Source organism: Chelonoidis abingdonii, chromosome 3 (assembly GCF_003597395.2).
Source record: "Chelonoidis abingdonii isolate Lonesome George chromosome 3, CheloAbing_2.0, whole genome shotgun sequence".
In the NCBI taxonomy this organism is placed as follows: Eukaryota; Metazoa; Chordata; order Testudines; family Testudinidae; genus Chelonoidis; species Chelonoidis abingdonii.
Window position 1 is genome coordinate 115,259,405 of NC_133771.1, and position 15,094 is coordinate 115,274,498.

General features: G+C 40.5%; 1 protein-coding gene across 2 annotated transcripts in view; it reads left to right on the forward strand.

The window, feature by feature from the left end:
- Positions 1-15,094, forward strand: part of GRM1 (glutamate metabotropic receptor 1) — a 291,902-nt gene that overhangs the window by 262,914 nt on the left and 13,894 nt on the right. Inside the window, exon 9 of one of the 2 annotated variants that reach the window (XM_032794554.2) lies at positions 343-427. The exons of the other annotated variant lie outside the window; for it this stretch is intronic. Within the exon in view, the coding sequence (XP_032650445.1) occupies positions 343-403 (61 nt within the window). The 3' untranslated portion in view covers positions 404-427. The remainder of the gene's footprint in view (positions 1-342; positions 428-15,094) is intronic. 2 annotated transcript variants of the gene reach the window in all.

A 15,094-nucleotide genomic window follows, 5' to 3' on the forward strand; every position in this document is an offset into this window, starting at 1 on the left:
ACCATTCCCATGCGTCTTGGAGAAGGCCAGGGGAGAGTTTCCACTGAAGACTAAATGCACAGCAGCATTGCCATCTGCTATTTGAGTACTTATGGTATCAGTAGAGAGAATGAGTATAAACACCATGTGAAGCCACTTGAAAACAAGTCATGCAGTAGCAAAGGAAAAATCTTTTTGCAAGTTGCAGTAGACCACAAAATAAAGTAGAGAAGGAGGAGAATGGCAAGATCCAGAGAAGACTGGGACTAGATCAGGGACAGGCACCCTATTGAGTGGTACAACCACCATGTGTGTACATGTGTATAACCACTCACTGGGTGTCTTTTTCTTTTCAATCTTCAGGAAGAGGCAGCCAGAATTCTCGCCCACCAGCCAGTGTCCGTCGGCACATGTGCAGCTTTGAAAAATCCCACACTGCAGTGAATGTGTAAGAGAAGCTGCATGACAAATAGCGGTTTTACCCCTTGCTTTCTCTTTCTCATGGGTTTATCATTTCTAATGATGGGACAAATGTGGTGCATGCCATTAAGGATGGGAAATTTGCTTATGTGCCCTGTTTTGCACAATACCTTAATCTGATTGTCCATACATTCTTTAGAGGACACCGTTGAGTAATTTTTTTAGAGCTTTCATTTTTCATTATCTTCACTTTTGTCTGTAAATGCCTACTTACAAGTTTGCAAATACATATTTCCATACTAATTTTATCTTTTTTCCATTTAGCCAGCATTTTTTCTCCCTTTTTACCGTTTTGCATGGAGTTGAGATTATCCTGTGTGCTTTTAACAACTTCAGCTTCTTTAGTGGCTGACTCATGACAAGACATCTTTGCTGTGCACGGCTCTTGCTGACAACACTTGCTAGTGAACTGCTGCTGTAGAGCCAGCAAAGAAAACATAAAACACTGGTTTGGTGGGACTCACAAAAATAGGGAAGACACAAGGAGCTTTGTATAAATGAGATCTGCAGGATCTAGCCTATAATGGCTATTGGTTTTTTTAAGTATCTCTTGAAGGCAATGACATGAGAATAGTTATTATTCTGCATCTTATTTTCAAAAGATATTTAGAACCCAAAATACTGTAACAGTTTTATGGTTGGTCAAATTATTAGCTATAAACCTTTGCAGTAAGCCTCTAAGCAAATACGAGACTATTGTTGAAAATATGCTAGCTATTGTGCAAAAAGTCTGTGGTCACTCCTAGCCTTTTCCTTTATAACCCTGCTTGCTGCACCAGGGAGGACAGCGTAGTGACTAGGTGGAAGTCCACTTCTTATACACTTGCACAACAATTTTGGGCAATATACAAAGCTACTTATAATTGGGGCTGCAGTTTATCTCCACCCTCCCCTCAGTGAAGTGTCATAGAATTTAGCAATCCAGTGTTTCTGTGCGCCTTTCAGGAGTCCATACTACTGACAAGCAGCAATAATGACAGTTTTCAGCCTTCTGATTTGTTTAGTGGAAAAAAATACAGTATGGTGCATCAGGTGCTGCAAGAGTATTTTGATGTAAATGATGATGGTATTGCAGTGTTTTGGCAGCAGCCATATTTGCCTCAATGAAAGGAAAACCTTATAAAGTCAATTTAAGGATTGGCACAAACATTTCCTCATGAACTCCCACTCCAAAGATAACATGCTCTCTTTTCTGATCTAGAACAAATCCCTCAGAGTCCCAACTGCACGTCAGGGAGGATTGATTAAGAAATGGGAAGATTGATATTGACATGCCATTAGGAGGCAAATAGAGAACAATGCAACAATAAAAATTCTGAAAAGTGTCCAAAGGTGAGCTAGAAAACTCTGCTATGGAAGGAAAGGCAGTAGCTTCTTGATCTTCTTTTTGCCGCTTTTTTAAAAATAGTAAAAAATGTCCTTGGCCAGGATAAGTCAGGAGACCTACCACTAATGGAAATGTAAAAAATAAATGAGCCTTAAAAATGGCTTTTGGTGGTAATAGGTTAAGATGGGTTCATAAAGAGCAGCTGATTTTCCTGAAGGGCCCTTCTTTAACTTCCCCAACTCCCAGAAATTGGAATAAAGCAATAAATGCATGTGTGAATTTGAGGTCCCCTTTTTTAAAACAGAACCCTTAACTTTGCAACTCCTTCCCTTCCAGCTGTATGGAAACAGATTTAGAGACCTGTACTTTTTCTTGATCTGGGCCATATCTAGCCTTGGGTATTTTGCACAACAGCTTAAGAATCCCCATCCCATATCCTAGAGGGAACCTAAAAATGCAGGGGCATAAAATTTAAGCATAATTAAACATATTATTTTAATTGGAAATTCAAAGAGTTTGGGGTTTATTTTATCCAGAGTCACTCAACCACTACTAAAACTTTCAGATACACCCATATCACCCTGACTCCTTCTTGTCTCTGATTGTTTACATAGTACGGTGTATAATACCACCCTTTTATATCAGATTTTATAGCTTCTTGTGGCAACCATGTTGAGTTTGCATTCAAAATGGTGACAGAGCAGTAAGGGCAGCTTAGAGCATATCTGATGGCCCTTTTAAGATTTCTTTAGTTAAATTTTGAAAAGTCAGAGTATCCTGGAGAATCTTGTAGATTAGAGATGAAAAAGACATAGTACATCACCTAGTCCATCTCTCTCCCAATGCAGGATTGTTCCTCATGTTGTCCAAGCAAATGTCTGACTCAATGGGCCTTCACCTTTTCTGTTAGAAGATTGTTCCACATGCTAACAGAACTCACTGTCAGGAAGTTTTCCTGTTACTAAGAGTATCATGCAGTCTGGAGTGGCTCATAACCATGAGTGCCAACCTCAGGGTAGACTGTCAGAAACACGGTAGACTCCCCAAACTGGTGGCGTGTTCCATAAATTATATTTCACCAAGCCATAACAAATGTGAACTCCTGGATCACTAAATCAGTCCTGGAGTCCCAGCCAGTCCCCGTAAGCTTTCCAGTTTGTCTTGCAACCCAAGCAGGCAGGAGTTAGTGATAAATGGTCACCGTAAAAATCACAAGTCCCAAGAGAGCAGTCACTTACCCCAGCAGTTGGTACCCTAAATCTTACCCCAAAGACAACGCCTGGACCAATGCAGTAATGAACTATTTAAAGGTTTATTAACTAGGAAAAAGTAATAAGTTATTTACAGGTTAAAGCAAGCAAACGTATGCCCACAAGTGAGCTGCAATCTAAATCCTAATAGTGACAGAGTTGTAGTGATCTATCAATTCAAAAGGTCTTTCCTGGGGGATCTCTTGCTTCAGTGTAGAGTGTCTGGCTCTGTGAGAGTTCAAACAGTAAAGAGACCTTTATCTTTTACGCTTAATCTTCCAGTCTACAAGATGAGCTCCCTTGCACGTAACTTCTCCAAGGTATAATAGGGCCATTTCACCAGTCCTTTGTGCTACAATGTTCCTTAGTGGCCCATTTAATCTTGATAGCGCTCTTGAATGGTGGTGGTGGTGGTAGTGGTGAGGATGATTCCCAAGCCTGGGTACACAAGTTCAGAGTCAATATTTTCAAAGTTCTAAAGCACAACTTACATAGTTTCTTATAGCATGGAATACAGGCATTACAAGTGAGAATAATGCATCACTTGTCTAAACATTGAATACAGTCTTATAAGACTAATACCTATTTTGAACAACGCTAACAGCTGCTTTGGTTTCCAGCTATGAGTTTGTCAGTTCTTACCTAATGCCTATGGCCTTGGCCAGAGCTGACACTTGGTTTACTAGTATCACATAGCCAAAATTGTGGCTTTGTTAATTTCATCCCCTGGCTTTCAGTTATATGTTGCTGTACCACACTACATAGTTACTCCCGTCCTTGGTGGTAAAGTCCTTTAGATATTTGAAGTCTGTTTCATGCTGCCTGGCCAACTTATGCATATTTAGCTGTCTTAATCTTTCCTTATATGCTGTCCCTTCCAGATTCTGAACATTTTTGTTTCTCTTCTTTGAAACCTTCCAGTTCTTCCATATCTTTCTGGTAATATGGTGACCAGAACTGATTGGTTTTGCACAAAAGCCATAGAAGACCCATTGGAATCAATGACAAAACTCCTATTAACTTAAGTAGTATATGACTGGTCTACAAGGAGTGACTGTTACTTCCATGCTCCATGGAGTGATGCTTTTGAATATGCAAAGTCCGTAGGTATTTTTCTAGCCATGTTACCTTGCAAATTCATGGCAGATTTGCTATTCAGTATCAGCCCCAAGTCGTCTTTAGCAGTATTGCTTTCTAGACCTCGATCTCCCACTAATGTTAGATTCTTTTTCCTCAGCTGTGTTATTTTGCATTTTTCCAAACTGAGCCTCACTTAGTTCTTTTCTGTCCATATTTCTAAGCTCTCTAAGTTCCTTTACATCATCTTCCAGGCTTAACAGGTGTTCTCTGCTTTTCCCATTTTAATATCAGTGGATTTCATTAATATGCTGCTTAGTCTCTTTTCTAAACTATTAATGGAGCTATTAAATGTGAACTGAATCAGCTCTACCTCTGCTCCCCATGGTATCCCACAACTTAATACATTGCTATAGTTAATGGCCTTTTAGTCAGTTTTACGTCTGTGATGTTACAAACCAAGCCAATTTGAATTTATTTTTAACTTCAGGTTTAATAAGCAACAGCATCACACACTTGTACTAAAATTTAAACTTGTGGAGCCAAATTTTCATCTGGTGCACACCGACCATTTCATTTATGTGAATAGACCTATGTTGATTCACATCACTTCAAGATCTGGCCCATTATGACTACTGCATTCCCTGAATCTACTAACTTTGCAGTCCTGTCAACAACAACAACTTTGTCTAGCAAGAGTGGTTTTTTCTAAATTTACTCTAGTTATTGCTCATTGCTCAATAATCCCCCAGGTAGGACCTGTTCTTTCTCTGTCCTACAATTCAGAACTTTGTTGTGTTAATCAGAAATCTAGTCAAAAGAAGAAGAAAATCAGATTCACAACAAATATTTTCACAAATGAAAGCATTGACTTACTTTCACTTTGATTCACTGCTCTTCATTTTCTTGAGTATTTGGAGGATTTGCCTTGTATTCAGGAAAAATATTCACAATTCTGAACTTTTTCATGAATTTTTAGCACAAATGATGTCTCAGAAATGCATACGTCATTATTCTTCTTTAATATTTGCCATCCATCTTGGGAGCTGAAACAATGCCCTGTGATTTAAGTGACACTCACACAATGTAAATAACAAATAGTCAAAGACAGAAGTTCACAAACAACCCATAAAGTCTGGCCATTATTTGGTGAACCTTCCCAAATAACCAACACTATTGTAGGACAAAGGTGCATTCACTCTTAACTGGACAGATAGTTGAAAAGAGGAAGTGGCCTTGTATTTCAGGTGAAGTTGATTCAAACTACTAAAAATTAATGCTGGTGATAATAATTAGCAGTCCACACCTCTTAGTTATTAACTAATTAATCCTCCCAGCACCATTGCTAGTAAGCAGGGCTGGCTCCAGGCATCAGCTTATCAAGCAGGTGCTTGGGGCGGCAACTCTGGAGCAGGGTGGCACTTTCAGGTATTCGGGGCAATTCTGCAGAGGGTCCCTCATTCCCATTCGGAGCGAAGGACCTCCTGCTGAATTGCCGCAGATCGCGATCATGAGTTTTTGTTTTTGTTTGTGTTTGTTTTTTTGGCTACTTGGGGCGGCAGAGCCCCTGGAGCCGGCCCTGCTAGTAAGTAAGATCTTGTCTGCACACAACTTGGGTCACTTTAAGTATACCTTACACTTAAACCAAAACAACATACCCCTGGGGGAGTGCACTTACACTGGTATAAAAGTGCTTATCCTAATACAACTTATTACTATATAGGAAGGGGAATAAGTTTCTCTAAATATAAGCACATTTACCCCAGTGTCCACATCAGGAGCTGTATCGGTATAACTAATTCAGTAGAAAACAAAAACAAATAAACAAAAAAACCACGTCCCTAACCAACCTAGTGATACCAAGTACAAAATGTGTGTATAAACCAGGGTTAAGCCATATAATGTTGCTTGACAGACAGGATAAGTAGTGCAAAGAGCCTGGAAGACTTGCCCAAGTGAGTAAGTGTCAGAGCAGCAAGTAGAATTCAGTGATTCTTGGCTTGTGTTCCCATACTCAGACCACTAGACCAAGTCTCTCCCTAGACCGTACCTAGCCAGCCAGGGTCTGAGTTTGAACATTTTGTATATACCTACTTTTTAATCAAATAGTTTCAAAGGTATATTTAAAATAGCCCTCGAAATTATATAGAACATTAAATCTCCCATGTGCATGGAAAGCAATTTGTTTTGTGCTACAAAAAAGAAAAGGAAAGGTTAGTTTAATTAACTAAACTTCCAGAAATGCCAGTGGGGGGTTAAAATTTGCTCTAATTATACAGCAGCACAGAGAGGACTGGAGTCAGACAGTGAAAACTGTTGTGACGTTGTCATATTATTGAGCTAGAAATTACATTGTAAATGGACTAAAACCAAAATAGTCTGTGATTTCCTCCTTTTGGTGATAATCAAGTACGCTAAACAGACAAAGACCTGAACATGTGCTATAATGAAATTTTGACAGCATGTATCTACTTCACTCTTGGGAAACCCCCTTTATTAGGTTGAGAGAAAGAAATGAATCCATAGTGAGCATGCCTCAAATATCAATCTTCCAGAGAAAAGCTACCAGATGTGGCCCATTAGGTTAAGAGACTCCGGGTGTCATTAGGCCAGAGTCAATGTTGCCAAACTGGGGTACAAGGCTTGTAGATGAGACTAATGCTTTTCCCTTTGTCCCTTATCCCCTTTGATGCCAGAAATACATTACTCTAGAGACTATCTTGATGGAAGGAGCACTGTGAATTATTCATTGTCCTGATGTGAAGGAAAACAGAGTATGTTCTGCTAGCCTTCCTAGGATGGGAAAGACAACTGCAATAAGAAGAGACTTCACTTGCTATATAAATTGCTGCTTTAGGGGCTGAAAGGGCTGGTAACCTGTACACGAGGAGTGTGGTGGTAACCCTCATACAAAGATCTCTGCTTCAGCGCTGTCCTAAAATAACATCTCTTCCTCGCAGTAGGATTAGCTCTGCAGTATAAATGGCCAAAAGGCCCCAGCTCTGCCATTAAGGCAGATGATTGATGATTGAGCAGTAGCTAACATTGGCCTTCTGAAATGCTGATAAGACAATGAATCAAAAATAGAGAAGTTTGAACTGTCTCAGTACCTTGGATTTTGGTTTGGGCCTATCTTTTATTGATGGATTTGATAGCCATGTCTCAAGCTGCCAAAAAATAATTCAGGATTTATAAATTCTTAGAGTTTAAGGCCAGAAGGGACCATTGGATCATCTAATCTTATTTGTGTATCACAAGACATTACATTTCACCTAGTTGCCTCTATATTGAGCCCAAAACTTTTCTTTGGCTAAGGCATATGTTCCAGAAAGGCATCCAGTCTTGAACTGAAAACAAGAGATTGAGAATTCACTGCTTCCCCTGGTAGTTTGTTCAGATGGTGAATCATCCTCACTGTTAAAAATATGTGCCTTATTTCTAATTTGAATTTGTTTGGCTACTGCTTCCAGCCATTGATTCTTGTTCTGCCTTTCCCTGCAAGATTAATGAGCCGTTCAGCCTAGTTATGAAATTTCCTGTATACTAGTAATAAATCAAACTTGTCTAATAATACGAGGTCTAGGCCAAATCTTCTATATTTCCATCTCAGCATGATTAGATACTCCCCTTCTCCCCTGGGCGTTTGGAGAGGCTAACAAACCAGGTCTTTGGCTTATTACGGGGAGAAGCAGAGTGAATTCCAAAGCTAAAGATTCAGAAAATGCATGTATCACGTTTTCTTAAACATAGAGGGATCAAGCCCAGGTTCCTTTACTGATTACATCTGTAACAATATCAGACAAATAAAGAGGCAGTCGCCCATGTGACAAACCATTTATCTATGTATTTCTCTATATGGTTCCGATCACCGTAACATCACTCAAAAACATTCATGAATTTATCTTTACAAACGTAGGGAATTATTATGCATTTAGTAATCAAAGCAAGAAGAAATTTAGGTGACTTGTCCCAACATCACACAAGGAGTATGCAGAAAAGCTGGGATTTAGGGCTTATAAATTAAAACTATCACTTTGATTTCTCTGTGAAAAGATATTGGCAGCCAGTGCAGCTTATGGTGTCCAAATTACTTAACAGAGGAGCATATGGAGAACACACAAAAATAAAAATCCTGGGGTTTATTCCTAGAATCCGCAAAGTGCCCAAGACGTATCTGATGTGGAAAAGAAGGAGAAACTGCAACTCACTCAAAACATGTCCCAGGCAGTAAAGCACAAATAAGCTCATCTTAGTTGTGTCAACAGGACATGTGTGAAATTGCCTGAACATTCAGCACAGAGACAGTCTTAGCTGCAGGGATTTAGGGAAATGATATTCAGAAGATATGTTATACTGGATAGACATTGCCTTAAACCTGTAGCTCCTGGATGATTCAAAGGGCTTTATGTCATCAAAATCTTCCAAAGCACTGAGGTCAACCTGATGAGCTCTTAAAAGGGTTGTTAGAAAACCTGCAGTTAACAAACAATAAATAGAGTTGATTAATTTTCTTTTCCCCAAACCTACCACAAACAGCAACTGTGCAAATAACAGTTCTGTTTTGAGGCATAATGCAGTGTCATGCCCTTGGGTAGAGGAAAAAATGGGCTATATATTGAAAAAATACAGTCAGGATAGTGATGATATCGTCGTCAGCTGTTGAGCTTCACAAATGGGGTCTGCAATTTGTGGGACAGACCCAAATTTACCACAGGACTATGGTATGTTCTTCTGTCTGAGTTAATTGATTTGTGCTCAGCCATTTGTGCCTATTCTTAGGCCAAATTAGAAGAGTAAAGTACAGCGTTCTCTCTACTGGCCTGGTTTGGGGAAAAACTCAGTATCCCAAGGTTTTTTCCTCTTTCTGGAAAAAGATAGGGAGTGCAGAAAGAAAAGACCCACCACTCGCCTTTGGAACACATGGGGTCAGAACAGAGCTGTAAATCCTCCTCCTAGCCACAAGGGAGTGTCACCTTAAAATCTCTTGAACTCAGTTCTCATATATGGTCATTAGGTGATTATTGTGCAGCATTAAGATTGTGACCCTTAAAGTGACGTGTATGGGAGAGGACTCTTACTCTGTATAATTTTTACAGAGCCTACCCACCGTTCATCACTACAGTTCTTTTTTTTAAAGGATGAAGTTTGTATCACCTCTTCTGGATAGTCTGTGTGAACTCTAAAACCACAATGGTCATAGTACATTGTTTTATTAAAAAATAGACAGAAAACCAGAAAAACCAAAATAATTATATGCATGAAATTTATATTTTTACCCTCAACAAAAGCTAGTAAATATAAGCCCTATTAATGTTGTTTCAGGAAAATAAGCAAGACTTGCATTTTTATTGCAATGATTCCTGTCTGGTCCAGTTTAACTCTTCCTCACCTTTGACTCTTCTTTGTAGGCAGTATGTCAAAAACAAAGCCTGTTTTCAGCTGTCTTGTGTGAATGAAATTTTCAGTTATACCTTTCAGATTATTTTGATCTGCATCTGCATCCTGTCACCATTCCCACAAATATAGGCTCCAGAGCAGGGTTTCTGGAACAATTTGTATGGTGGGGGTGCTGAGAGCCATTGAACCGAACTGTAAATCCTGTATATAATGGAAACTACTTCAAGCACCCCTAGTTCCAGCTCCTATGCTCCGAAGAGGAGATAACACTTTGTCTAGATGTCTTGATGTTATCTGTCTGAGTTATGTGCAGCCGTGGGAAGGAGCTGGTGGTTGTGGTACATGTAGATAACAATGACATAGGAAAAGGTATTAGAGACCAAACTGGAGGCCAAATTGAGGTTGCTAGGTAAGAAATTAGAGTCCAGGACACTCCAGGCTGGCATTCTCTGAAATGCTTCCAGTTCCACATGCAGAGCCAGTTAGACAGGCAGAACTGCAGAGTCTCAGTGCGTGGAGAGATGATGGTGTAGGGCAGAGGTAATGCATGGGGGGCCATGTGGGTTCACATCCAGCCCCCAAATTTTCTGCTTGGCTTGTACTGAGCATGACATGGACTGAGCATGCTCAGTAATGTGGCTGAAGCCAGCTGCCCTCACTCTTCCCCCCCCCCACCCCCCACTATCTGCAGGCACAGTTGTGTCTAATGGGAAGTAGGGTTTTCGGTTTAGTAGGAACTGGGGAACTTTTGGGAAAGGAGGAGCTTATATAGGAAGGATGGGCTTCACTTAAACCCAAATGGAACCAGATTGCTGGCACGTAAAATTAAAATGGTCATAGAGAAGTTTTTAAACTAAGGGCTGGGGGAAAGTTCTGACAGGAGCACATGGTTCAGAGACATCCTGCAGGTGAAGATCAGTTAACAAGAATTCTCTATATCATAGTAAAGAGGAGAGGATAGAAATTGATAAAGTACAGGTTGGAGCTGAAGAGAAACCGTCAAATTAAAAAGAGTCCTATTCTATTGCATCACATGAAGGCAGACGACTAAATATGGACATTTATAATTGCTTGTATACAAATGCAAGAAGTCTAAATACTACTAAGCAGGGCTGTAACCAAGGCAGGGGCAAGCAGGGCAACTGCCCAGGGCACAAAGCCCTGGAGGCAGAGAAAAGGGGCAGAATGAGGGGGCATGTGGGGTTACCCTGCCCCTGGATTTCTGCCTTCCATTTAGCACAGAGGTTTACAAACTGAGGGAGCAGGGGCACACCCCACAGTTTAAAAACCATCACCACTTGCCAGGAGCCGGCAGATGAGAAGCTGGTGGGAATCACCCGGTCCGTTTGTGCCAGCTTGTGGCAGCCCTTCCTGCCCTGTACCCCAAGCCAACCCACATCTGCACTGCTGGGTGATGCCCAGGCAGGGCAAGTGGCACAGCTCCAAGCTGTGCCCCAACTTGCCCTTTCCTGTCCCCCAAAGAGGCCTGGTGCCAACCAGTGACACCCCCTGGAGCCAGCCCCTGCCCGCAGAGACTGGCTGCCATGAGATGCTCCCCAAGGCAAGAATCTCATGGAAGCCAGGCTCCATGGACAGGGGCCGGCTCCAGGAGGTGTTGCCAGCTGGCACCAGGCTCCTTTGTGGGAGAGGCAAGAGTGTGTCAGGGATGCAGCTAAGAGCTGTGCCGAGCACTTGGCCATGCAGAGGTGGCCCAGCTTGGGGAGCAGGGTAGGGAGGGCTGCCAGCTAACCAGCACCCCAGCTCCCACAGCCACAGAAAGCCAAGGAAACACCCCACAGCTTGAAAACTTCTGTGCTAAATGTAGGGCAGAAATCTGGTGGGGGGGGTCTTGTGACCCCCTGTAACCATCCCCCCATGTTGTTACTAGGGGGAGCAAATATGCTTGCTTGCCCCAGGTGCTAAAATAACTAGTTACAGCTCTGATACTGATGGGTGAACTTCAGTGCCTAGTATTAAAATGAGGATGTTGAGATAATAGGCATCAAAGAAACTTAGTGGAATGATAATAATTAATGGGACATGGTAATGTCAGAGTACAAAATAAATAGGAATGACAGAGTAGGTAGTGAGGATGGTGGAGTGGGCCATATGTGAAAGAAAACAGTGGCAAATGTAGTAAAAATCTTAAATGAATCAAACAGTACCACAGAATCTCTATGGATAGAAATTCCATGCTTGAATAATAAGACTGTAGCAATAAGACTATACTATTAACAACCTGACCAGGATGGTGATGGTGATTGTGACATGGTTAGGGATATTAGAGAGACTGTAAAAATAGAAAACATAATAATGAGGAATTTCAGCTATCTCCATATTGACTGGGTACATGACATGTCAGGATGGGATGCAAAGATAAAATTTCTAGGCACAATTAATGACTGCTTCTTGGAGTAGCTAGTCCTGGAACCAACAAGGGAAGAGGCAGTTCTTGATGTAGTCCTCAGTGTCGCACAGGATCTGGTCCAAGAAGTGAATATAGCGGAACCACTCAGTAATAGTGATCATAATGTAAATTTAACATCTTTGGTGGAGGTAGAGGGAATACCAAAGAAGCCCACGACAGCAGCATTTAACTTCAAAAAGGGGAACTACAGAAAAATGAGGAAGCTAGTTAAGTGGAAATTAAAAGGAACAGTCATGAGTGAAACGTCTGCAAGCTGCATGGAAACTTTTTTAAAACATCATAATAGAGGCTCAAATTAAATGTATTCCCCAAATTTAAAAAAAAAAAAAAAAGTAAGAAGCTCAAGAAAATTCCACCATGGTTAAACAACAGAGTAAAAGAGGTGGTTAGAGGCAAAAAGGCATCTTATAAAAATTAGAAGTCAAATCCTGCTGAAGAAAATAGAAAGGAGCATAAACTCCGGCATGTCAAGTGTAAAAATATAAGTAATTTGAAAAACAACTACGAAAAGAGACAAAAACTAGCAGCCACTTTTTTTTAAGTACATCAGAAACAGGAACCTTACCAAGCAAGCAATGGGGCCACCAGACAATCAAAGAGCTAAAGGAGCACTCAAGGAAGACAAGGGCATTACAGAGAAGCCAAATGAATTCTTTGCATCAGTTTTCACTGCAGAGAATGTGAAGGAGATTCGCACACCAGAGCCATTTTTTTTTAGATGAGAAATCTGATGAACTGTCCCAGATTGAGGTGTTGATTGAGGAAATTTTTCAACAAATTGATAAATTTAACTAATAGTTCCTGAGCATCAGGTGGTATAAGCCCAAGTTTTCTGAAGAAACTCAAATATGAAATTGCAGAACTCCTAACTGTGATACGTAACCTATCGCTTAAAATAGGCCTCTGTACCAAATGACTGGAGGAAGATAGCTAATGTAACACCATTTTTTTTAAAAAAAGGCTCCAGAGGTGATCCTAGCAATTACAGGCTGGTAAATTTAACTTCAGGACTGGGCAGATTGGTTGAAACTACCATAAAGAACAGAATTGTCAGACACATAGATGAACACACTATGTTGGGGAAATATTAACACAGCTTTTGCAAAGGGAAATCATGTCTCACAGATCTACTAGAATTCTCTGAGGGGGTCAACAATCATGTGGACAAGAGTGATCCAGCGGATATAGTGTAGTTGGACTGTCAGAAAGCCTTTGACAAGGTCCCTCATCAAAGGTTCTTAAGAAATGTAGGTAGTTATGGGTTAAGAAGGAAGATCCTCTCATGGGTTAGTAACTGGTTAAAAGACAGGAAACAAGGGGTAGGAATAAATAGTCAATTTTCACAAGAAAAGGGTTAATAGCAGGGTTCCATGGGAATCTGTATGGCGACCAGGGTTATGCAACATATTCATAAAGTATCTGGAAAAATGGTAAACAATGAGGTGGCACTGTTTGCAGACAATATACACAATAAATCAAGGTAGTTAAGTCCAAAGCAGACTGCAAAGAGTTACAAATGGATCTCACAAAACTGAGTGACTGGCCAAAAAAATGGCAGCTGAAATTCAATATTGATAAATGCAAGGTAATGCACATGGGAAAACATAATCCCAACTATACATAAAAATGGTGGGATCTAAATTAGCTGTTACCACTCAAGAAAGAGATTTTGGAGTCGTCATGGATAGTTCTCTGAAAACAGCTGCCCAATGCTCAGCAGCAGTCAAAAAAGCTAACATAATGTTAGGAATCATTAGGAAATGGACAGCTAAAAGAGAAAATACCATAATTCCACTATATAAATTCATGGCACACCAATACCTTGAATACTTTATGCAGTTCTGGATGCCCTATCTCAAAAAAGATATATTAGGATTGGAAAACGTACAGAAAAGGAAAACAAAAAGAGTAGAGGTATGGAACAGCTTCCATCTGACCAGAGATTAAAAAGACTGGTACTGCTCATCTTGGAAAAGAGACAACTAAGGGAGGATAAGATAGAGGTCTATAAAATCATGAATAGTACAAAGAAAATGAAGTGTTATTTTCTCCTCCATATAACATCAGAATGAGGGATCACCCCATGAAACTAACAGGTATCAGCTTTAAAACAAACACAAGGAAATACTTCTTCACGTAATGCACAGTCAACCTGTGGAACTTGTTACCAGAGAATGTTGTGAAGGCTGAAAGTATAACTGGGTTAAAAAAAGAATTAGATAAGTTCCTGGAGGATAGGACCATCAGTGGCTATTAGCCAAGATGGTCAGAGATGCAACATCATGCTCTTGGTGTCCCTAAACCTCTGACAGCCCGATGCTGGGACTGGATGACAGGGGATGGATCACCGGATAATTGAACTTTTCTGTTCATTCCCTTTGAAGCATCTGGCGTTGGCCACTATGAGAAGATGGGATACTGGGCTTAGGTGGGACCGTTAGTCTGACCGAGTATGGCCGTTCTTATGTTCTTAACAATCTCTTATGAAATGGTCTGTATGTATCCCAAATGAATTCAGGATAGTAGTCATTGCTTTGAATGAACAGTTTAGGTTCCTGTTTTTCTTGTACTGTTTTATATTTTATAATTCACTTTAAGGTGTGTGCATTGAGTTGCTTTCTCCCAGCCCCACCTTCACTGCTGAATTCAAAATAACCATGTTCAAGGTGCCTGATCTGAGTTCTAGAATAATAACTGCTCTGCTGCATGTCAAATGTTTTGACAGGATGCACTAACCTGAATCCAGTTCCCTGATTGCCTTCCTTCTGAGTTTAAAGTGACAAAGCTCACATATTTATATGATTCCCTTGCATTATTACTTGCAAATATGCATTAACAGTCAATTGACATGATGGAAGATAATAAATAGAAAAAAGGGGTAAGAGGATGAGAAATTGAGCAAAGTAGTAAAGTGGAAGATGAGAGTGAGAGGATGGCTACCAAAATTCTAAAGCTAGTTCAGACTTAATTAACATAATCATCAGAGAGGGTGAACTCCTGACCCCACTTAAGTAAATGGCAAACCTCCCATAGACTTTAGTAGAAGCAGGATTTCACCCAGAGAGTGTTGTGTATTTTGTTGTCATGGTTTTTGTTCCCATGGCAACTGAGTTAGATTATTAGGGGATAGCCTAGCCTGTTTCAGCCGGTTAGGTG